The 25,299-nt window shown below is 41.0% G+C and overlaps 1 protein-coding gene across 3 annotated transcripts in view; it reads left to right on the plus strand.

Annotated features, from left to right (window-relative positions):
* EFL1 (elongation factor like GTPase 1) overlaps positions 1–7,417 on the plus strand; it is a 183,045-nt gene extending 175,628 nt beyond the window's left edge. For 2 of the 3 annotated variants that reach the window (XM_006139255.5, XM_075897120.2), the window contains exon 20: positions 6,852–7,417. In XM_006139255.5, coding sequence (XP_006139317.3) covers positions 6,852–7,040 — 189 coding nt within the window. In that variant the 3' untranslated portion in view covers positions 7,041–7,417. The remainder of the gene's footprint in view (positions 1–6,851) is intronic. The other variant, XM_089782057.1, reaches the window with a different exon arrangement.
* Positions 7,418–25,299: the final 17,882 nt, after the last annotated feature.

The raw sequence follows: 25,299 nt of genomic DNA on the forward strand, positions 1-25,299 counted from the left end.
CACTGGGAAAAAATTCTGGGGGGGGGGGGGAGGGGAAGGGGAGACCAAACTTGTTGAGGAAAAAAAATTAAAAAATAAAACAGCATGGCCCCTTTCAGTGCATGCAGAGTCAGAATAGGGATAGGAACAGGGGAGAAGTTGAGCACTAAGACCCAGGGAAGGCATTGCTTCCCCTTGGTTTTTAGGCTTTTTGCCAGTGTCCATTTTGTTTTCTTAATCAAGCCAGAATGCAGCTTCCCTGCAGAAGCAGGGAGTCTGGGGGCTGAGGGTGCCGGGCCCTGGGGAGAAGAGGAGGCCAGGGGCTGGGCCTGGTTGCTGAGTGTGTCTTAGGGTTGCCAAGTGTCTGGTATTCTCGCCTCCTGCAGGGAAAAAAATCAGAAAATACTGGACATTTTAGGTGTCTGGTATTTTCTGATTTTTTTTGTTACCAGACAGGAGGCAAAAATACCGGACTGTCCAGGTCAATACCGGACACCTGGCAACCCTAGCTGAGCAGTGCACAGGCCTTCCTGGATCTCCCCTTACCCTCTCTTTCCTCCCCCTCAGCCCTCCCCCCCCCCCCCCGCACCTCAGCTGACCCCTGTGCTAGCATTCCCAGCTCCCCGGGGCAGCTTGTTTGGGTTGTGCATACCACCCTTCCCGCCTCTCTTCTCTCCCCAGTCCAGCTGAGCTGTGTGCCAGCTGTCCCGGCTTCTGCCCCATGCAGCCCAGCTAAACTGTGCGCCAAGCTCCTCAGCTGCCCTGGACAACCCAGCTGGGTCGTGCATGTTGGGTTTCTCACCCCCTTTTAGCAGCCCAGCTGGGCAGCACACTGTCCTTCCTAGCCCTGGATCCCCATTCAGTTGAGCCATGTGCCAGGCTCTCAGCCCCTCCCCTGCCCCCTGCCAGAGTCCTGGGCACCTCTGCCTGCCCCCCGTCCGCAGTGCACCAGAACTCTCTGATCCCAGAACAGCTGTGGTCCTACCAGACCATGGACCTTGTTTGAATCACAAGTATAAGAAGACATGTGACCATACCAAAATCGGATTCTATTTTGACCCCAGTATTTTTCTATGGAAAGGGGGATGTAGAACAAAAGGTTCCTGCACTGGGGAAAAGACTATTTATGTAATGGGAAGCTGTCAGCCCTTTGTCTTCAGATGGCCTGGAAAACCTGGAAAGGATGAAAAAGGCTGGAGACACAAGTCAGAGTAAAAGAGTCTTTGATCTGAAAATTATGCCTGAAATAAGAGCAGCTCTGTAGGGTAAGAATCTGCTTGCAATAATGTTTTGAAGTGAATTAGAACTAGAACTATGCATTTTCTTTTCATTTTAATTTAGTAACGTACTTTGATCTGTTTCAGAGGGGTAGCCAAGTTAGTCTGTAACACAAACTTAAACAACAAACAAGCATGCCTACACAAGCAAGTTTCTGGGACTCTGAATCCAGAGGAGTGCACACTCTGGAGTGGGACAAATGGTGGTAGTGCAAATTGCCAGATAGATATGTTCCTTTGATTTTATTCACTTTTAATCTGTTAAACCCTGTTTTTTTAAGTAAAGGTGTTTAATTCTAATTTAATCAATTAGATGTATATTATTTATAATTGTTGTCCTGGAGTTAGATCCAGATTATTGGTGGAATCATTTTATTCCTGGAGGCTCCAAGGCACACCATTAAGTGTGTACTGGGCCAGCCAAGTGGAGGCACTTCCATTGTATATTCTTTAAGAGCAAGGGACTGCAGCAGGGGGGTGGATAGGGAATTCCCAACTAAACAACATCACCACTGGGGTACTCAGGATCTCCTTTTATGTTAAAACCATCAGGTACCCAGGGAGACGTGTGAGTCTGACTTGCTCCCGAGTTACCCAGTTAGGAGAAGGGGGTTACTCTTACTTTTGATTTACTATGAGCTTCATAATTTACAAATATGTACTCTCTAAAACATGGCATTTTAAATTAATGGTTTATAAAATGCTATGTTTTGGAGGAATGTTCTTCCTATTTTGCCAATTTTCAGTGTCTCCTTACCCTATTTTTGTTCTATGGATATAGTTTTAAATGACCTTCCTTGTCTTAAAATATCATATGGCAGGGTACAGTACAATAAATACAAGAATATTCCTACCCTGAACACACACTCTTAAAAAATTCTGGATTGGGGGTAAAGATGCCTAACATTGGAAGTTTGTGGTCCCTTTGGTCTGAGTAGTAAGACAGCTCTAGTCTTGTTCTTCAAAAATAATTTAAAGTAATGTCCTTGACTACTATGAGAACAATAATGTTAAAACACAATTGATATTTACTGTTAGTATTGTTCTAATTAATTCCTGGGATTTAATTAAAGAAACAGACTCAAATTACCTTTGTCTTTTATAAAATGTATAGATTACCCATAACATAAATTAATGAAGCTCATTGATGATTATTAGAAACTTGGCAACCTAAACAGACATTCAGTGATCAAATTTATCATTCAGTATTCGTAGCTAACATTATTGCAAGGTGACCTTATTGACTGCAGCTATAAGTTTGTCTATACCTTATTAATTCCAGTTACTTTTAGGCTCCTTCATAGATAATAGTCCACTAACAGAAAGGAAGAGTTGAATTTCAGGACTAAAGCCCTGTGCAATTTTGTTTAATTACCCAAATATCTATTTGCCAAGGTCCATTTCCCAGATTTGATTACACACCCATTTTATATCAGCCTAAGATTTGATGAACGCTCTTAGTGAGTTAGGACTATTCCTTGTACCTTTGATAAAGTTTACCAAGTAATAAGCCTGAAATGGTTCATTAAGTTTAGTCCTTAGAACAATCCTGTATACATCTATAATTTGTTATTTCAGTATGATAGTCAGTAAAATCAAATGAGTACTGGTTAACCTCTCTAGTGTGGCACTCTTTGGTTCAGCAGCACCTATGTCCGACATAACTGTAGTCAGCCAGATGTCCATTTGCCGTGGGTGTGGCCAAGTTTACCATGGTCCCATACAGTTGGTTTATAGCTACCAGTCTTGGCTCTCAGTGTTCTGTGCTGTTATTTAGCTCTAATTTACCCCTAAATGTCCTCTAACACCACAGTAAGCAGTGCAAGTGTTGGTGTTGCTGCTAGACAATATTGACCTCCCGTGGTTGGGCAAATTCTCTGGTTTGGCACCAGTTAAGTGCCGAGAGTGCCGGACTAGAGAGGTTCAACCTGTATTTATTGTTGTGTGCTCATTCAGTGTGTAGAGTCCCACAATCTAAGCTGCTGATAGCACTGTACTAACTCAAAAGTTTTTTGAGTGATTGTTCGTATCCATTCCATCTTAAGTATATGTGCTCGCCACATGCACTGGTGCTGGAAGTGTTTCGTGAAGCAGTGTCCAAAAGGGAGTGGCTCTGGGGTCCACTGGAGTGGCACCCACATGCTGTGGTATAAGGGACATTGCCCATTCCACTCTCAGTTCCTTCTTGAGGTCACCAATAGTGCATAGAATGTCCACTATTCTTCGTAGCATTGTTTAGGCTTAGTTTGTGAAACTTTAGTCCTTGTACAGTTAGTTTAAATAGTTAGTAATAGATAACTAAAGTATTGTATGATCTCCCTGGTCTCCATTATCTCCTCCCTGGATCCAGGAAACTGGTATGCAATCCACAACCTGAAAAACACATATTTCCACATGGTGATCTTCCCAGGACACATACACTTTCTTAGTTTTACAGTGAGTTAGGCCTACACCAATTTGCTGTCCTCCCATTTGGCCTGGCAACAGCACTGAGGGAGTTTACCAAGTGCACAGCAGTAGTTGTGCTTACCTTAGGTGCTGGGTTATCCAGATTTACCCATACCTCAATGACTGGCTGGTCAAAGGCAGCTCCAAGGAGTAGGTCCAACACTGTGTCAAGGCCCTGCAAGCCATGTGGCAGTCCTTGGGGCTATTGGTCAAAGACAAAAAGTGCCACATTAGTTCTATTTCAAAGGATAGGATTCGTCATGGCAGTACTTGACTTGACCTGTGTGAAAGCATTCCTGCTACTAGACAGGTTCCAGGTGCTGATGGACCTCATCGTAGAAGTTTCCAAGTTTCTCTTGACGGGCAAAGTATGCCTGTGTCTGGTGAAGCACATGGCAACATGCAGTTATATGGTCCACTGTGCCAGTCTCCACATGCAATGCCTCCAGGAATAGCTGGTGTTGACCTGTGACAGAGACCACCTGGGAAAGATTGTAACCATTCACTTGATGGTACTCATCTCATTGCAGTAGTGGACCAGTCCAGAGAAGGCCCTGGAAGGAGTCCCATTCGACAATCCTGCTCTTTCCCTGAAGCTACAGTCAGATGCCTCAGACCTTGGCTGGGGCGTGCACCTCAGAAATTTCCGTATTTATTTTTGGATGCCACTGTAATTTTTGGTGTTCCTGTAAACTGTGTGCTTGTGCGGCCACTTAGGGGAGATTCAGATGCTGCCCAGCTGATTAGCAGAGTGCCTACAATTAGGTTTAGTTTCTACTGGTAGTGCAGATTGCGTGACACTTTGGATCTCCAAGAACTCAATAATGCCTGCTCTGACTATCCAGTGTATGGGTATGTCTACACTATGCAGCTTTTAGCAACAAGGCTGTGTCCCTAGCTCTAAAAGTCAGCATTTGTGAACACTGTTTGTTGGCTTTTTTGCTGACAAAATACTTTTACTCCTCACAATCAGTTTTCACTTTGTTGGCAGGTGAGTGCTGCTGCCGACAAAGCACCATTCACATTTCCACTTGCCCTGGTAAAACTTTTGTGGGGAGGAGGGAGGATCAAGCACCTATGAATGACAAAAGTTGTGTCAATCAATTGGAAGTGTAGACATAGCCTAGAAGTCACCATTTTCTTTTTATCGATATATCAGTTGAGACCTTGACAGCTCTCTAATTAAGTATCTTTAATAACTGGAACTAGCACACTGTTGTCAGCTCTTTATCAGTTTATCATGGCTATTTCTCCCTCTTTCTGGAGTTTGGAGGCTTATCAAAATGTTGAAATTGCTTTTGGCTAGCAGAGCCCTGCAAAGTGATTCACAAGGAGGACATGGGCTCTATCTTACTTAGCATAGAAACACCTCACTTTTAGGCACTCTGCCTGCTGAGTGGAATATACAACCCCACACCCCAACTCCCTCAACAATGCATGGGGAGAGTTAGGCACCCAAAAAAGTGTTCATACAAGCCAAAATATTGAACAGGAAGCTGCTTGAACTAGCTAGTAAGAAAAGGTAAGGACAGCAATGTGGCCTGCTGTAGCCCTGTCCCTCAATGAACGTTGGTGCCTAATTTGGGGGAGGGAGACCCCTACTGTGGGCAGGGACTCTCCAGCCTGTCTGGAGCAGCCCCCACCTGCAGTGGGCACAGCCCTGCAGTCCATGGACAGGGTTGCTCCACCCCAGCCTGAGGGAGCTGGAGTGTCCCCACTACTCCCATTTAAGTGGTTAACTGGTTAAACATAACACTGATTGAACAGGACTTTACATCCCTATTCTTAATACTCTCCTAGGGTTAGGCACCTAATCTGGGTCAGTCGTTTAAAAACAATGTGGTGGTGACCAGGCCGCCCCCTCATAACCTTTACTCTAGTCACTGGTCTAGTGGCTAGAGCAGTGTTTCTCAACCAGTGGTACGAGTACTCTTAGGGGTACTCAAGAGAAGTCTGGGGGATATGTCAACACAACTGAAATTTGCAGAAAACTGAATTTTTGTGTTAAGTTTTACAGCGTTTTATTATTTTTGTACTTTTTACACCCAAAAATTTCATCACCTGCCCAGCTATGATTAAGTTGTTTAACATATGTGTTGCAATGGTAGGAACAAAAATTGTATGTCTGAAAACTGTAGGTACTGGAAGTACTTATAATTTATTGATTTTTTTTTTTTTTTTAAAAGCGGTCATATATATATATATATAAGCTTGAGTATCACTGGGTAAGAGCAGTCATCCAGCTTGGTTTGAATCACCATACTTCCTGATATACAACACGGACTTGAATTTGGTTCTGCCATCTCCCAGGAGGGTTCCCTACTTACTGAGCAGAAGGTGGGTTTAGGGTTTCTGTAGGTTTAGTCCAGGACTATGTAGCTCCATCCTCCAAAACCTTCTAGGAGGCTTCACAAGGCTCAGTCATTATGACAGACTCAAGGATACAAGAGAAGCTCCAATGGCAAGTTTTAGCTCCAGGACTGAGGATTTCATCTCTCCCAAGGCCTTGTGAAGAATCCCTACTGATTTTACAATTGTTTTCCTCAGGGGTAGAGGAATCTGAGACACAGAAATGAGTGTATCATCTTCTGTGCAACCAGGGGCGGATATAGGAAAGGGCGAACGGGGCAGCTGCCCCGGGCACCGCGCTTCAAAAAGCCCCGCGCGTGCGCTGTGGCGCCACCGCATATGCGCATGGCGCCACCGCGCATGCGCCATGGCAAAGGGGGAGCCCCGCAAAATGGTCACCTGCCCCTATGTGCAACTGAATGCCAGTAAAAAGGCAGGGCAACCCCAACACAAATCTAAATGAGAAGGGGCTTTTTGAAATTTAGGATGAGATTTTTAGTTCAGTTTTAATGCATATATGATAGTTTTGCCAAATCTTTCTTTTTTTTAAGAGCAAATACATATACCTAAGTTACAAAAAGGTGAGTACTTCATTCATTGAACATATTAAACCAGCTTCAATGCATTTGGCTTGAATAGCTTATTGAATACCACCTAGGAAACCATACCTACTTTTTTTCCAAATGTGTTGCTTTTAAAAATAAGGTCATTTAGAACACAAAAAGTTAGCTGAAATGCTCTAATCTACTTTTTTTAAAAAAAATAATATACCTCTTTCTACAATTTTCTTTTTTTTAGGTAATTTCAAGTGACCCATTCTGGGTACCAACTACTGAGGAGGAATATTTGCACTTTGGGGAAAAAGCAGACTCTGAGAACCAGGCCCGCAAGTACATGAATGCAGTGAGAAAACGAAAAGGACTTTATGTAGAAGAAAAAATTGTGGAACATGCTGAGAAGCAAAGAACTCTCAGTAGAAATAAGTAACTGCCTCTATTTTCAGTTCTACTCAAACTCAGCTAAGTGCAGGTGGATTAGTTTCTGTACAGCAAATTCAAAATGTCATTTTGGACTTGCAGTTTTACACAAGATTTCATATGTGGTGTAATTTGTCCATGGCTTCAGTTGTAATAAACTTGAGCCTTTCCAGCCTTTTATATAGAGACTAACATTTTGTGTAATTTATTTGAATGAGACGTAACAAGAAATTCAGTGGAATTGCTCTCTCCATTTTTAAGAGCCCCCCAGCTCCTGTCCCAAGATTGCAAGTTATTTGTTTAAAGTTTTCTTTCTAATTTACCTGATGTAATCACGACGAGACCAGGTCCAATTATCCACTGGAAATAAATTGGGCAATGAATTTAGCCATTTTCTTCTGTTCTTGACTCTGTTTCAAACTGATTTCTGATTTCTGTTAAATGCATTTATTGTTCACAAGTATTTGGCATAACTACACATTTCAGCTTATGCACTGTTCATGAACTTATTCACTCTGCACTCTTCATGGTGTGTGAGTCATCAGCTAAATCATACGGTATTCGTCCTGTTTCTAGACAAACTCTTCAAAGCGGAGAGAGATATAGCATAAATGAAAGATTGACTACTCGTATTGTGCATGGATACCCGTTACACACATGAATACTGTTATTTGTACAAAGAACAACTACTCACCAAATATTTGTGTAAAAAGCCCATTCATAAATAAGTTTGCAAATAGTCATAGTACATTAGTGGTTTTTTTTGCAACTACTCATAATACAGTTGCACAGTTCATTAGGGAGTGTTGCAGATAACCTAATAAAAATTCTTAAGCTATATGTTCTGAATAACCCCCACTGACAGTGAAACAATTATAATGTAGGGCTTGTTTAAAAAAGGGGGACGGAGTTTAACTGAAAAATAGTCAAAATCAGATTTTTCAGATTAACTACTATAACCAGTTGTGATCAGTACAACATGACAGGCTTATCAATGTCATCCATTATTAACTCCAAAAATTACAAATATATTTTGGTCTAATGTGAAAGGATGGAACTGGTTTGCTAGTTTTGTGCAAGATTCCTTATAGCTTTGCTCAAATACTTCAAATGTTATCTACTATACCTTCACTATGATGTGAATCTCAACTGTAATTATTAATATTTATTTATTTGTATTGATATAGCAAGTAGGAGTCTGTCATGGATCAGAGAAAGATGGACCTATTTTGAACAACTGCTGTTTGTGCTCATCCCCAAATTCATTGTAATTCATGATTTAATTTGGATTTAGATCCTGCTCTCTGGAGATGAAAGGTTGGTGCACCAAAGTACCGCATCACCTAAAGCCAAGCATGATGAATATTCTATTAATCTAATTTCAGCTCTGTTGGAATTATAAACTGCTTCAGTTTCATAGCAAAATATTCTTACCACTGTCCAGAACTCCTAATATTCTGTGACAGTGACTACACAAAACTCTGCTTTGTCTTATTTTTACTGCTCCCCAGCACGAATCCCTCAGGAGTCTCTAATTGCACAGAGGCCAGCTATGGGGACCAGGACAGCTATAGCCCCATTGGGCCAGCAGGGTCATGGGTAGAGAAAGGGACAGCTATCTACTATATATTCCAGAGTTTATCTATTAGTATGTCTGCCTGTCTGTCTCCCAGCCAGGGAATATGCACCCCTCCCCAAGCTGTGCCTGCTGCAGCAGCCATGGACAGGCACTTCTCACCTGGCCCCAAGTTGCTGTGGTGAGAGAAGGCTGGGGTTGTCCTCTCTCTTTCGAGCAGCCTACATACTGAACCCCTCATCTACAGTCTCACCCCAGAACAATGATTTAAATGAAGAAAAACAAAACTTATTTCAGTTACGAATCCAAACAACACCAGGTAAATCTTCTAGTATTTAATGAAGCTGAAAGGGATCAGTTCTTGAGTCTTCTCCCAACTATATTAGAACCGTGCTGCAAATAGTGAAGGGGGGGCATGATGTGTTTAGTTTCGCACAACCATAAAAACATAATTGCCATGGTTTTTTTTCTTCCCAGAGTATCTCCTCATTTTCACAATGCTGCTTCTGGGCATTATTCCTTTTGAGCCTACCTGGCCTTTCTATGTGGCAATTAGAGGGCGAAGTCAGAAGTTATTTATATGTCAGTGTTCCCTAAGATAAAGGAAACTGTTACTTTTGTTTCACAAGTGTATACTTGAATTAATGTTTATCCTTTAATGAAATAGTAACTTTTTCATTTTCCATCTCTTTGCTTTCATTATAGAAATATAATGTTTCACCTTAAGATTTTATTGAAATTTTATTCAAGCAAATGAAACCTTACCCTCTCTAGAAGGTTAATCCATAAATTACTTCTCTTTTGAGCAGTGCCTACATGAGAGAAGGGGTGGCTAAATCTCTCATTTTCCTCACGTTCAGCAACTCTTCAGGTGTGAGTCTAGATTATTTAAATGCTTTTGAGCTTTTAAGCTTGAATAATCAGGTAGAGGCTGTTTAAAATAAATATTTTATTCTGAATTAATGTTCATATTTTTGCTATGGTCTATCTTCAAATTGCATCTACAAATATGTAGCATAAGGATGATGCAAAATGCTGCCATGCTGCATGTTTGCAAATGAACATTTAATGAATAAAATGGAGTAGCTTTCTGGAGACTTGTTTTTAATGTAAATATTTTTAAATAAAATGTGTTGAAATAAGCAACCTAATGGAAAAAATGTAACTAACCTGGAAACATTCTCTCAACTTTAGATAGGATATGCTTTCCCTAATAACAGGAATCTGAATGCCTATCGTGCGTGACTTGCAAACCACACTTCTCTGTTTTATTCCAAAAGCAACTTCGTGGAACAGTTTTTTCCTGCTTGTTACATGCACATGACAATATGACAGAGTTTTGGAAACTCTCTGCTAAGTGTGACAAATAACTTGCTGATGAAGCAAACCATGGTGAGATTTAATTGGGAGAGCTCAGCCATTAAATCATCTGGTCCTCCATTGCCAGCTTTAGTGCTAAATGTAGTTCTTGATTAAAATAAACACAAGCCGCTTTTCAGATGTATTTTTCAGCCTTTATTTTTCCATGCATTTTTACGTTTTTAGTGACAGGGCCTCAGCTGATGTAAATGGTCACAGCTCTATTGACTTCAGTGGAACTGTGACAATTTGAACTACCTGAAGATCTGCCCTTCAGAGTGCAAAAAACACATCAAACAACCACATAGCTGTGCAGTTTTGACCCTTCACAGAGCAATAATCATTCACTCAATAACAAACCCGATGCCCCCAAATTATTTTGCATCTTGATGTGAACAAGCGGGAATGAAGAGTTGGATTTATTTGAAGAAAACAAGGCCCTTCCTATAGCAATCAAATCCCTTATCATGGTTATCTAGAGGATCCTCCTTTTACTTTAGGAAACTTTTCCTTTTCTCTCAGACCAATAATTTAGTAGATTAACCTGTCTGTCTGTCTCACCACAGATAATCTCCCTCCTGCAGCAAACTTCACTTCCAGCTAAAAGACAAGAACAGTAGGTAGAGAGTAATCAAAGAATGGCAGACACATTGGGCAGTATGATCTTTTTCTTGATTCTCATTGTTCTGTATTACCTTAAGAATTAGACAGTATGTTGCAACAAGATAGGCAAGGGCAGGTTGACACGTGGATGAGAAGCAGACTACTTCACCAAAATACATAATTCTTAAAATAGATCTGGTTAAATAACTATGAAGCTTCCTACTTCTTAGGTACTAACCCACCTTTATCATGATAGAGGCTAGTTTAGTATATTTGTAATCATGCAGAGAGAAAAGGAGTATGTCACTTATTCACAAGGTCTGTAGCACTTGTCATGGGATCCTAAGGAGAAAGAAACATCAAACCATATACCACATAAGAAAATGTTGAGTCCTGAATGGCAGTTTTGGATATGGCTGATTTGGGATTCTCCCTTTAACATGATCACATTTTTTTTTTATAGCACAGATGGATTTTCAAAGTGTTTAGGCTCCACCAGTTAATGTTTGTAGGGTGTAGCTCAGATTGGCAAACTGGATTTAGCTAAGCATCCAAAAGTTTGGATGTCTTCTGAGTTTGTTGCAAGGGATAGTAGAACCATGTGCTCTTCCTTGATTATGCGTGATTGAAAGTAACCAAAGTACTTTGGAGATGGGTGCTGTGGACGCACATGTTGGGGGAGAGGAGAGTGAAAGTAGCACAATTCAGGAACCTTGCCATTTTGTCAGAACATCTGAGTTGACTTACTGGGACGTGTGGAAAACATGGATGGGGCCAGAGATTGGAGTAGATTAGACACTAAGCAATGTGACTTCCTCTACCATGTCCCATGAAAACTTGTGGCAGTGTTAATGCTTGAGGGAACATTAATGTTACTGGTGGGGTTTGCTCTGCCAGTCCTAGTCAGGTTTAAAGTAGTGAGTTTAGTGCGTTGCCCGCTCCTGACCTGGCACATTGCCATATCAAGGAGAAAGGGTGAGTTGCATGAAAGCAAGAAGCCACCCAGCTGCCTGAGAACTAAAACTGAGGGAGCAGTTCTCTGCAAGGCCTCAACCGTTGCTGTCTTTGTGAAACCCACTCCTGTATGTTCCTCAGTCCCAGAGACTGGTGAGATGCAGGGGCAGCAGGATGTGGACTCCAAAGTCTCTTTCAAAATGATTTGTTGCCGTACTTGACAATAGAACCAAAGCTGCTTTCAGGCAAAATGCTTTGAACTGGAAGTATTGAGACTGTGCTTTTACATGGGGTATCCATCTATTATTGTGACCTGGTTAAAAATACTGTGACTCTTTCTTGTATCACTCCCTGGTTTTCTTTAGAAACAGAAGTGGAAGTGCAGGGGAAGGTATGAATGAACTAATTTTTCTACCGTCGAATGTTTGGGGCTTGGTTTGAGTTCTGACAACTTATGTAGGCTCACTTAAGAAACCATGGGGCTAGTGGGAGTGAGAAGAAGCATAATCTAGTGGTTAAAATGCAGAGGATAGGGGGTTAAGATTTATCATTGTGCAACATTGGCTTAATCTCTCTGTGCCTTTGTTGTGCCTCTGTAGAATAATGATAAAAACCAAGGGGGAATGCCAAAACTCTTCACTACCTATATCTGAGATGGATATTGAGCCATAATCTATCAGTATTTCCAAGTGCTTTGTGAGTCTTTCATGGAAGGTGCTATACAATAGAAGTGCAAAATATCACTAGGATTTATTCATTGCCTACTACTGAACATACATTTGCAATATTCTTACAAGGGAGATCAATCAGCTGTCATCCCCTTTGATATGTAAAATCTGTGGGAATGGAAATCTCTCTGAAATGTGTGATTCTGGAGATCAAATATTTACATAAACTTTTAAGGAGGTGGCATTCTACCCTCGCTGAGCTACCAATGGAATGTTGGACTTCACTATAAACTTAAACTCAGTGTAACCAAAACTTTGATTATGAATCAAAAAGTCATTTTACGTGGATTTGTATATAATAGGGCTTTTCACTGACAGCATGCTTGGTTTTCGTAGTTAAAAGAAATTACTTCAAAACAAACATGGTCCAGTCCCTGTAAGGGTGAAGCATTAAAGCATGGTTGAGCCCACATTTTTATTTTTATACTGGCATATTTTTCCAGTTTTTTTTCCCTCACCTCGCCTTTCCATCAATGTTTAATCATGTTAAAATGAGAAATAAAGAGTGTTTGTTAGTTCAAACTATTTTGCTTGTAATTTGAGTGGGTAGACATCTTGGTATTTGCTTGTTGCACATCAGCTTGTGACTGATACCTGGCAAGATACTTTTACACTATTATCAGGCAGAAAAATGCTTTAATGAAGAGTTATTCAGCCTTAATGCTCACTTATTGGGAGTCTTCTGCAGATCTGAGTTCAAAAGAATTTGGGGAGGAAAGAGAATTGATTATTTATTTTGAAGCCTTCATGAATGTGCATATATAATAATAATAATGTATACAGTGGTTTTTTGTTTAGTTCTGTCTTTACCAGTTTGATCATGTAACTCCTTCCATTACTGCATTATGAGGGAGCTTGTTGCTGTCTTCAGCAAATTCACAAGTGCATCTGACTGTCTTAACCATTATGGCTCTGATTTAGGAACCAATGGAAGTATGTGTTTAAATATAAGCAGGTGCTTAAGCCCATTTGATTTGTGTAGCACTTAAGTGCATATTTAAACATATGCTTAAGTGCTGTTCTATTTAGGTTGCTTTCTTGACCAATGGCCTAATACCTTATAATGTAGTTCAATTCTGCCAGTCTGTTTTACAGTAACTACAGTATTGTGAATGTTTGCTTTTATTTATGTTCTGGACTGGTTTGTGTTTACTGAAAAGAAAATGGGAGAAAAATCTAGTTTGATGAAAACAATTTCTATTAATACATGGGGTAGGCAGTACTGATTGGCATACTCTTCCTATTGAGAGAGCCAATTTGGGATTATTGCTGTTACAGCTGTATCAGTTCATGATTATAAAAATCTTTCAAACCCTGACTAACGAGGGGGAAAAAAACAGACGCCATGAAATAGTGTGGTTTGGGCTGTTTGGCAAGGAGATCGCTATTTCAACAGATGCTGTTTTTCTACAGAAGCTTTTTTTTTCCCCACCTCACTTTAGTCTCTCCATTCTCCCCTCTTCTTACCACCACCCTCGTTTCTCCAGGGAGCTAACCCCATAACCTTTGTCTTACTGTTTACAGTGATTTTTATATAGAAACTGCATGTCTTTGTAAGAGTTACTGATACTGAATTCTGAACAAAAGAAAGCAAAATTCAGTAGTGTTTTCCTGATAGCATTTCTGAAAGGACATATAAAGGCTTGTCCTTTATTCTTATAAAATTGGGATGTCTCACTATTCTCCAGTGAGATTTTTAGGTACATTTGCCCCCAGAAAAGCTCATATTTTAAAAGGTCACAATAAATAATAATCTGCACAGAAAGCAGAAATTGTCTTTTGTTAAAAGAATCTATAGACTTTTTAAATCCCACATTTCCTAAAACTGCAAAGACCATTTTTCACCTAGTCAGGAACATTATACTGCTTTTGGTGAGATGAGCACAAAGCACATCTGAAATATGCGGATCCTTAAGTGGAACTACAAATGGAAGACAAATTGGTCTTCATCACCTGTTCAGTGCCCATTTTTACCATCTGTGGAGAGCTCTTCCAGAATTTTTCATATGGTCCTTTGCACTGTAATAACAAATTAAATCAGGTAGTGAATCACTCATATTTCACTGCATCTCCAAATGAGTTAGACCTATATTAAGTACCCAGGAATGTTCTGTAATTCTGTTGCTGTAGTAGAAAGCCTCAGCACCAGAGACAGGACTTAATGAGCATGTTGCTTCCTCTTTGCTTGTGTAATGTTTGTGTGTACTAGTCTCTCCTCTGTCACTTACCTGTACTTGTTTTTTTCTGATCACTAGCTTGCAAAAAATAGCCTTTGTCTATAAGACATTCAAAAGAGAATCTCAGTGTCTTCGTTTTAATAAGGTGTCTGTACAGAAAGCAGCTGGCACCATTTTAGAAAAGGATATGGCAAAATTACTACTAGCTTCAAAACCAGTTATGTATTATAGTAACAATTAGCACATGTTAGTGTGAAACTCCACTGTAAAGGTGTGTGTATTTTGTTAAGTGGCCTTATACACACATTCAAGAGAATATTTGGACTGCCCAATATGCAGTTGGTGCAGACTATGAGGAAATTAAAAAGGGTTAATGAACCCGATCAGGTATGTTTTCACTTGGAAATACAGCTGAGGTTAGAACTACAAGGTGAGGTGATAAGCAACATGCTAATGAAAGAGTTTTTGCCCACATTGCACTTTGTCCCAGAGAACGATATACACGGGTCTCTAGTTACACAGTGAGATGTTAATTATGGGTGGAGAGGTACCTAATCTGGCTGAAATGCAGACCCAGACCAGAAGGTGACAGCATATTGCTGCTGACAGACAGAAAGACAGTCTAAACTAAGATGTATGCCCCCCTCCCCCCACAACTTATTTAACCATTAGGTTGCATTTGTGGTCAGGCCTGAACTACTACCTATGTTTGCCATAGATTTACTCTAGCTAGGCTTCATCCTGCTATATTATTTTGAGTTTTTTTCTGTTTATTTTTAATCTTGTGCCAAGGTGTCTGGTTAACTGTGTGGGACAGTCTGCAGAAACACATTGCTGGGTGCTCTCAAAAGACGACAGTTTGTCGTTGGCATTAAGGGATGTGGAAGTAGTATAATGGGCTGCTGTCAAATGCCAGCGCAAGCACTTCTCCTAAAAGGAACTGTAGGGAAGCTGGCACCGGCATAGAGAAAACCAGTAATTTGAGATAATACTTAGTCCTGCCCTGAGTGCAGGGTACTGGACTAGATCAGTGGCTCTCAACCTTTCCAGACTACCGTACCCCTTTCAGGAGTCTGCTTTGTCTTCCATACCCCTCATGTTTCACCTCACTTAAAAACTACTTACTTTTGTATTTTTATGTCTGATTTTTTTTTAAGCATCTCAGCACACCATTGCTGAAAAATTGCTGACTTTCTTATTTTGAATTATAAAATAAATCAACTGGAGTATAAATATTGTACTTACATTTCCGTGTATGGTATATAGAGTGATATAAACAGGTCATTGCTTGTATGGCATTTTAGTTTGTACTGACTTCACTAGTGTGTTTTTTATGTTGCCTGTTGTAAAACTAGGCAAATATCTAGAGGAGTTCCGGTACCCCTGGCTGAGAACCACTGGACTAGATGACCTCTTGAGGTCCCTTCCACTCTTACAATTTTATTATTCTATGAATAAAGCTTAAGGAGCACTCAGTATGGTCCCACAGTTGCTTGGGAATTTCTGAGAGTTTAAAATACTGTTATTTTAAATGTTATATCTAAAGGCAAAGTACTGTTTGGTCAAACTGCTGTTTTGTTTTTTCCAGATGTTGGTCCATCTTTTGCTCAAGAAGGAAATCATTCCATAACAGAGGCAAAAATTTGTAGCTTGAAATGGGTCTCTGGGTTGCAGTATCCTTAATGCAGTGTTTCCCAAATGGTGTTCCGCGAAACCCCGGGGTTCCGTGAAAAAAACCTAAGGGTTCAGCGAGACAATTCCATTACAATAACTTTTTATGCTTTTTTTTAAAATATTAATTAACACATTCGTTTTTTAGCTTTATTTTTTGTACACATTAAATGTGATTTTTATTTTTATATATGTGCAATTAAACTAAACGTTGATCTCATGACCTTGTTTAGCATTTGTTTATTATTATCCTTACTTATTCGTGGTCTACTTTTTCAGCTCCATATAGAAGACTATTATTAGAGGTTACAAAAAATTCTTTCGAGTTTAAAAGGGTTCCATGGCTAAATAAAATTGGGAAACACTGCCTTAATGAATGGAAATTAATTAGGCTAGGGGGCTGATTACTATATTTAAAGCAGGAAGTCAGAGAACTTTGCCATTTTACAAAATAGGCTGGCTGATTCCATGATTCAAAGATGAAAAGATAAGATCAGTCATTTAGGGACAGGGGCTCACATATTTGACCAGAAACCACAGTCGTTTGCATGGTATGAATAGTGATATTATAGATTAATGGATTCTGGCTGCCTCTACTGTATTTGCTTGATCGTCTTTTGCACGATCCTTAACATTAGGTGGTTTAGAACAGCTACCTAATTCCAAGGGCTGATTTTTGGTTCATTGATATAGACAGATATATCCAGAACCAATCGGAATGCAATACAGTAGCAGGCATTGGGCATATTATGAAGCACACTGCTCAACTAATTCTCTGCCTTTTGTCTCTTGTCACTGCAGCACTTAGTTTTAAGAGGTCAAGTGACAGACTCTTCAGAAGAAAAAGTCCGTATTGCTTCCTGGATTGGCTAACAGAAGGAGCTGCATACATGACAGCTGAAGTTGCATGCTCCCTGGAGACTAAGCTCAGTATGCTCATGACAAGTGCAGCCATCCCTAGTTGTGGGACTGAAAGCTGATCTTGTTTCTGAACCCAGGTCTTCTCATTGGTAATGCTGCTGTCATGCAATATGGATATCACAGAAAGGTTATTTCAAATTAACCTTCATATGTTAAACCAATATCCAGCCACTTCCTATCATACTCAAATGTTATGATCATGGATTCCACTGAGTAATATAAGGCTGCTGGAAAAGGGGTAGGTCTGAAATATTTGGCTATAAAAATCCAATGAAAAAAATTATATATTGCACGTGTTTGGTGCTTCTATTCTGAGGATCCTGTGTATTAACTACTTAGGTAAATTACATAATAGGGATTACTTAATCCAAATGCGGCCACTCATGGGTGAAATGGACCCTGAGATCACAGAATACTGCTACATAGGTTTAAAATAAATACGGTGGAATTTAGGAGGCAGAACATAATTATATGGGCTTAGAGCATCTCTTCCGTGGGTGGATTTCTTCATACCAATGTGAAAGGAAACTGCCCAACCTGCACGTCTAAACATCTTCTTCCACTTCTCTAGACTTCACAGAAGCCCCTCCACTGGAGCTCTGTGGGGTTATAGCTCCAGGTAACATGATGGAAAGGGGCAGAGCAGAGAGCAGGAGGCTCTCAGCAGTGCCATTGCCTGCGGAGCAGTCCCCAACTTCTGCAGGGATGTTTAAAACAACTCGGCTATATCACAATAACTGTGAGCAAGCCCCTCTGCAACAACCCAGGCGGTGACACCATGGCTCATGATGGACCATGCTCCTGGAAGCTGGAGGACAGTGGGGTCTAAATAACAGGAGCTGTCCATGTAAAAGTCTCCTGATAGCTACATGGATCTGTGAAAGGGGTCCTGCTCCATGGATTCTATGAGGTTGGGAGTCCTCACCTCTCAGTCCATATCCCTCTTTCTTTAGGTAATGATGTGTAACAATTCCATGAGGGGAGCCTGATCATTTTCCTGTCCCTCTAGTCCTTGTTTGTAGGTATCTCTTCGGAACAGTCGGGGCCCCTGAACAAACTCAGAATAGAATGTTGCTGTGTTTCATGAGGACCATTCTGCTTTCTGGGCCAATAAAGACCAGGCCTGTAGAAGAGGGGAACTACAATAGCCGCACAGCTGTACGAACATTCCTGCTAGCTGTCAGTTGTGTTTGAGGTCTACATACCACAATCCAAACCAAAGAGAAAGTGCTCCAGTTACAGTTAGTAGAGAAGAGCTAAGGAACAACAGAGATGAGAGAATTGACAAGTACCAAAGTAATGAAGTGAATTTAGGCTTTCCTCTAAAGCCTGCAGGTGACAGACTGTCCTGGCCAAAGCAAAACACTATGTTTGCAGTCATAACGGATTGAAGAGCTTGGAAACAGCTGCATCTTTCAAACATGGTATAAAGACCATGCAGTTTGGAGGTAAGTTCACTTGTTATTGATCTATAAACAGATGTATTGTTCATTAGTGGCAGTGTTTCAATTTTAATGATGTTGTATAACATGTGGTTTACTTTTAGAGAGTAATTTTTAATATTCCAATGGTTAATGCAGCAAAATGCAATTGCTTTAGGCTGGGGTTTTAAAAAGAGCCTAAGGGAGTTAGATGCCAAAAATCCATTGAAATTCATTGGAAAATAGGCATTAACCTTACTCTTCGTGGCAGGAGAGGGATTGAGAGGCAGGAGAGATGGGTAACACAATATCAATAGATTGCACTGAGATTGTCGCACACACTCCTGGTTACCTCCCCAACCTATGTTAATAGGAGCACTTGTTTGTATTTAGCCATGTGATTGAGCATGACATATAAGTGTCTGTGTGTTCCTTCCCTTGAGGAAGACATCCTTTTTGCGTCACAGCTCACAGTTCTTTCCAGCAGTTGATTATATGGAAGTATAGTCTGAAAGCAGATTAGCTGTCAAATTTTGATATCTACAGAGTGGCTTCTAGAGCCAACTCTTCAGCTAACATAAACTGGTGTTTATGAGACTTCAGTGAAGCATTCTGATTTACTCCAGATGAGGATCTGCCCCTTAATATGCTAAACTTTTTTCATGCTCCATTTAGGAGAACACAAATTACCTATGACGTAGCTTGCTATGCTATTTCTCTCTAGATTAAAAACTATCCTGTTGGAGAGTAGAAGTATTTGTCTGCATAGTTTGTTAACTCCTATAAACAGCAAGCCAGTTGTGCAAGAAGGAAGCGAGTTTCAAAGTTGTCGATTTTCTTAATTTTATCTGACATCTTGCAGCATTTGTTATTTTCTTGGTGGCCCAACTGCTGGAGTCAAATGATTTCATGTTTTAAAAAGGTATTTTCAACCCTTAGAATTGCAAAGAGAAACTTGAATACAAGATTCAAGACTACTCTAAAAGGGCAAAACCCAGAGGGCATGTAAAAGGACCTTTTATATATACTTTTATCTCCTTACTTTGGGGCCTGACTCATGATTTCTTTTCGACACTTGTGGTTAACAGTACTGGAGTTTGTTGTCTGATGTCTTATTGAAACTTTATTACAATTAACCTTTTTAAAATTTACACTCTCTGTAGAATAGCCACTGTATATTTAACAAATCTGAACTTCATACTGCAAAATCCTTATCTGACATTAAAATGAGAAGCTTGTGGCATTATTAGGAAACATTGTTTATAGCCCTCATGTATATTGTTTTTACAAATACAAAAACAAGTCTCTTATTTTTTTACTCTACAGACACTTCTTTCTCCAGCTTTAAGCCTTTATTTAGATTTGGATGATATGAAATTAAAGGGCTGGAGGCTAGTAGTAAATCTTCAGCTACAATATTGACAGTGAGCAACAGAGAAGAAAATATTGGTCTTGAGTCCTCTCTCACACTAGTTTTACACTGGATTTACTCCTGATTTACACCAGTGCAAGTGATGGGTAAATCGAAATATTGGTTTTGTCCTTCAGGAGTGTTTTATGATGGAATGATGGTTTTTTTCCCAACACCTCTGCAAAAAAGAAACAAACTAGGGATGTTAAAATTAGGTTAACTTACTGATCGAGTAGTCTATAGAATTTTTATCGACTACTCGATTAGTTGATAGGGGAAGGCAGCCGGCTTAGTCCCAGCTCATGCTGGGACCAAACCCTGCTGCGGCTCTGCACTTGTAGTTGACAGTGCTGGAGCTGGGCAGCCTGACCCTTCGGCTCCTACTGCCTTTTAAATTGCAGAGCTGCAGCAAGGTTTGGTCCTGGACCTGGCACGAGCAGGATCTGCGCTGGGTTGCCCGTCCGCCTGGCTCCTACTACATTTTAAATGCAGAGCCTGGGCGTGAGCCAGGATATATATAAATATACTAGCAGGAGTTACCCAGCGTTGTTCGGGAAAGTAGAGGAACAAAATGTAGAAAAACAGTAGTCCGTTATTGTTTTTTGAATGGTAGAAAAGTTGCACTGAGTTCTATAGACATTAAAATATATTTTAAAAAGTATAAAACAACCAATTTTACATGTTATCATCAAAAACTTTATTGTAAACTATACAGGCAGTCCCCAGGTTACGTACAAGATAGGGACTGTGGGTTTGTTCTTAAGTTGAATTTGTATGTAAGTCGGAACTGGCATCCAGATTCAGCCACTGTTGAAACTGACCAGCAGCAGCTGAATTGGACACGCCTGGGGCAGAGCAGCTGGGGTGCTGCTGGGTTGGTCCCGCAGCGCCGCTCCTCAGTGCTACTGGACCAACCTGGCAGCACCCCAGCTGCTCTGTCCCAGGTGTTTCCAAGTCAGCCGCTGCTGAAACTGACCAGCGGCTGACTACAGGAAGCCCGAGGCAGAGCTGCTCTGCTCTGGGCTTCCTGGAATCAGCCGCTGATCAGTTTCAGCAGTGGCTGACTTGGGAACACCTGGGGCAGAGCAGCTGGGGTGCTGCCGGGTACGTCCCCGCAGCGCTGCACCTCGGTCTGCATTTTTTTGAGAGTGCCAAAAAAGAGAACCTTCTGTGAATTCTGAGCTACGTTAGAGGAGTTTTGTATTATTGTCCATTTTAAATGATCACTTGGAGTTAGTGAGGAAGTGAGGGGAGTGTGATGTTTTGTGGGTGGAAGAAGTCAGCCACCTCATGATTTCTTTTTTTTTTTTTTAAGAAATCTATTGAACATCTTACATGTTCTCATTGTTCCTAGACAAAGGTGTGGGAGGATTTCCCTGCTGCAGATGGATTTCCTAATACTCTTTAGAAGCTGCCAAATCATCCCTCCAGTGGTGACTTTTATCATTGTTTCATAATCGTTCCCAAGAGCGTGATCTTTGCCTTTGGGTTTTACCTGAATGTGCAGAATAAAGGAGGATGCCCCAGAAATGCCTCTTGTTGCCAAAATGGCTATCTCCTAGCCTTTGCAAATTTCTCATTGAGCACTGAATAGTTTTGTGTGTGTGAGTTTCTTTTAAGAGCAAATTGTGTATTTGTGGGACATGCTATGAATGACTTGTGGATTTTACAGTAAACTAGTAAAGAGTCCAAGATTTCAAGCCTCTTGGTAGATAAACACAGAGATACAGAAAGGTGGTATATTTTAAGAGAAAGTCTCTCACCTCATGACATGAACTTTACTAGTGCATCAATCTGTGATAGAATAACCCAGCTTTGGAAACTGTACTATCAGGTGTCAATAAAATAACTGAGGAGAATGGCCACAAAGCAGAAAAAAGCATCTGAACCTGAATTAAAAAGGACTTTATACTCTTGGTTCTACAGATTGGGCATATGGGCGGCAGGAGGAGGTGGATATAAAAAACAGATGGGTCGGGCTAGCTATGATTTTAATAATGTACATTTAACTCTGACAGCATCTCAGTACAAGAGGGTTGGGGTTTACTAGTATCTGGTAGTGAGTTTCAGATGGCTGGACCAGAGCAAGGCAGCACAATTCACTTATGTCATCAACTGTATCAGATGTGTGTCATTTAAAGTATCATTAGAAAACTACCGTTAATAATCTTGCATGGTGTATGTATCGCAAACACTCACAGGATTGTACAAACATGAAGAAAATATTAAACTAAATGTGTTTACCAGACAAGTCTGGGAAATGAATAAATAGGTCTCTTCCAGACATAGGACAAGACCAAAGCTTTAAGCCAAGTCTCATCCAAGTCAATTAAAAATCACATGCAAAATAGCCATTAATTTGCACCAGAGAGGGCAAAGACAGATCAATTTGCATTTTATCAAACAACAGTGAGGAAGAAACCCTCATAGAACTTCCTTCAGTGTGAGACTCCATGTCTCCTTCCGCACAGCTGCAATGAACTTTACCTTGGGAGGGAACCTTTAGAAGTATCCATTTCAAAGGTCTGCTGGATTATAAAAGAGGAACAAAGAATCCCAAGTGATCCCTCATCTAAGATGACAAATGAATTTAGCACTTTGGGCTTTGTGGGAGATCCAGCAAAATGGCTGATCACATCTCTGATTAGGAATGTAATGTGGTAAAAATCTTACCTTGACCCAAGACTGTTATTTTGTTACGTCTTGGTCTCTAGAACACATTTTTCACTTGGACTTCTTTGTAGTCATTTCTGACTCCATCCTTTATAGCTGAACTCTCTCAAAATCCTATCTACTCTTGTTAATGAACTTGCTTTACTTTTAAACTAAACCATCCCAGTGTTGTGTTTTGAATTGAAATAACTCCAGTTAAAGCAGTTCACTGTGCATTTTGCCTCTTTACATTTTGCTCTTAGTGCATGCTTATTTGCTGGCTAGGACATCTAGACCAGAGCTACAGCAGCAGAGTAATTTAAGGCACTCAGAGTTATAGGGCAGGCAGTATCACAACCCAAACAGAACCTGACATTGGTCTAGTTGAACCAGCATTTCACACAGTGTGCTACTTCAAGTGAGGCTTACACTTGAAGCTCTGCACAGATGAGCCCCGGAGCTATAAGAAAAGGAAGACAGAAAGAGAAGGAAAGGCAGTATCACCTAATCAAGATTCCACATATACCACGTATTCCCTCCCAAAAGGAATATTGGACCAGAAGAAGCTACACCCTGCACACAGAGAGACAGGCTGTAGTGGAGAATATTTCACTTCTTTCGAAAGGCTGTGCAAATTGCATAACATTCCAGAAGACGTTCAAGTCCCCACATTGATTGGAAAGCTGTTGGGTGAAGCATTGAATGTGTTTAATGAAAAGCCAGTTGAACAGGCTTTGAAATATGCTGAGTTTAAAGGGGGCTTTCATGCAAAGGTTTCAAATTACCCCTGAAGTATATAGAATGACATTTGGAGATCTCAATATGCATGAGACAATGAGTCCTAGAGAGATTGTATACAAGCTGCAGGAAGATGAAATGGGACAAGGTGAAGAAGGCAGAGAGTTATGAAGAGGAGTTTGATTTTTATTTGTTTTTATTTTTTATTTTGCACAGGAGCAATTCCTGTGCATATGTTCTGAAGAAATGAGATAAGCAATGTGGGTTAAACACCTGGATTTGATCTATAATGCTATAGATCTTGCTGATGCATATATGCAAGCTAAAGCACCCAGTGACCCCAAGCCAAAGAGGAGCATGCAGAAGCCCAGTATTATAGGAGTAGGGATGTTAAATTTAGTTTAATCAACTAATTGACTAGTCATTAAGCGAGGGAGCCACAGTGAGGTTAGCTCCCAGCCCGGGAGCTAACCCTGCTGAGGATTTGCCTTTTAAATGTATTAAGAGCCTGTTTGCATTTAAAAGGCTAAAGCGCAGCAGGGAGGACAGGTGCAAGCTGGGAATCAGCTGTTCCAGCTTACACTGGGTCCCCCCTGCTGCACTTCTGATTTTCAAATGTATTAACAACCGGCAGGTTCTTAATACATTTAAAAAGCAGGGGCACAGCACCTGTGACTGGGCGCAAGCCAGGAATCAGTTGACTCCCGGCTTGCGCCCAGTCCCAGCTACCCCTCTACCTCCCCTGTCCCCTGCGGAGACAGAGCTGGGGGGAACCGGCTTTTAAGACGGCTCCCCCCAGCATCAGCTCCTGCTCTCCCCAAGGCAACAAGGGGGGGGGCGGAGTGACTAGTCAACTATCCAGTAAGCTTTGGAGAGTCCCATTTTTAACTTTGGAAGGAAGAGATCAATTAGAAGTCCTCCCTAGAATTGCATTCTCCTCCCTAGATTAGAGCCTCCCTGGGGACTATCCCTTGCAGGAGAACAATCCAAAAAGGTGTTTCACCTGTGGTTTCCTGAAAACCTGAGGAATAATTGCCCTCTGATGAAAGAAGCTGATCCCACACACCATCCAGCCCAAGTTCAGACAGTTGTCCTAAGCCTAGGATCCCAAGAGATACCTGGTCATAGGATTAATTTTGTGAGGTCTGATCCAAGGAATGTCTGGCTGGAGATTACTATGACTGGGAACCATGGTTAAACAGTCAGACATGCGTCCTGGAAAGAGAGCAGAATTCCTAGCACTGGGACTATATGAAATCATGTAGCCTGGCTAACATACATATGGAATGGGAAGATCTGAGGGACCTTTGCAAGTCAGTGTGCTGCCTAGTATTCCAATGGCAATTCTTGTGGAGAATGATGGTTTGGCTTTGTCCTATGCAGTTAATGTAGCAACTTGCAGGAAAATGGATAATTGTCATGTGATCTCTCAGGAGAGAATTGTACAGAAAAAGTGTCATTGTGGGTGGGGCTCCAGCCCCAGAACAGCAAGAGAAAGCAAGGTGCTCTCAGGTGTGGGCGGGGCTACAGTGAGCTCCTTCATAGCGGATGAAGTTAGCAAGCATAACAAACTGAAGGGGAAGGAGTTTTCCCTTGTGACTAGAGAGGCTGTTCAGGTTGTTTGCTGACAAGGTTTTCCAAACGAACAGAGAGCAGTCCCCATGCTAGAAACATCTTTGAGATCATTCTTTAGGGTGCTCCGAAGAGGGGAAATAGAGAAAGGCTTTGTTAGATAAAAGAAAGTTGCACAGAGAAGCACCCAAAGGAGATATAAAAGCCCTGAATAACTCTCAAACAACTAGCTATGCCAGCCCAGCATCATAGAGAGTTAATGTTGCTAGCCCACAGTTGCTCTCTTCCTAGTCATTTGGGAGCATGGGGGACCCTATGATACGTTCCAGAAGAATTTGTTCTGGTCAGGGAAACAGAATAATGTGAGACTCTTGCACATCTTGCGACTTGTGTCTGAAAAGGGAAAGACCTCCAAGACTCCCCAAAATCCCTCTACCCCTCTTGCCTGTGAGATGAGGGGCATTTTATAGGGTAGCAATGGGCATT

This window comes from Pelodiscus sinensis, chromosome 14, assembly GCF_052426305.1.
Source record: "Pelodiscus sinensis isolate ZL-2025 chromosome 14, ASM5242630v1, whole genome shotgun sequence".
In the NCBI taxonomy this organism is placed as follows: Eukaryota; Metazoa; Chordata; order Testudines; family Trionychidae; genus Pelodiscus; species Pelodiscus sinensis.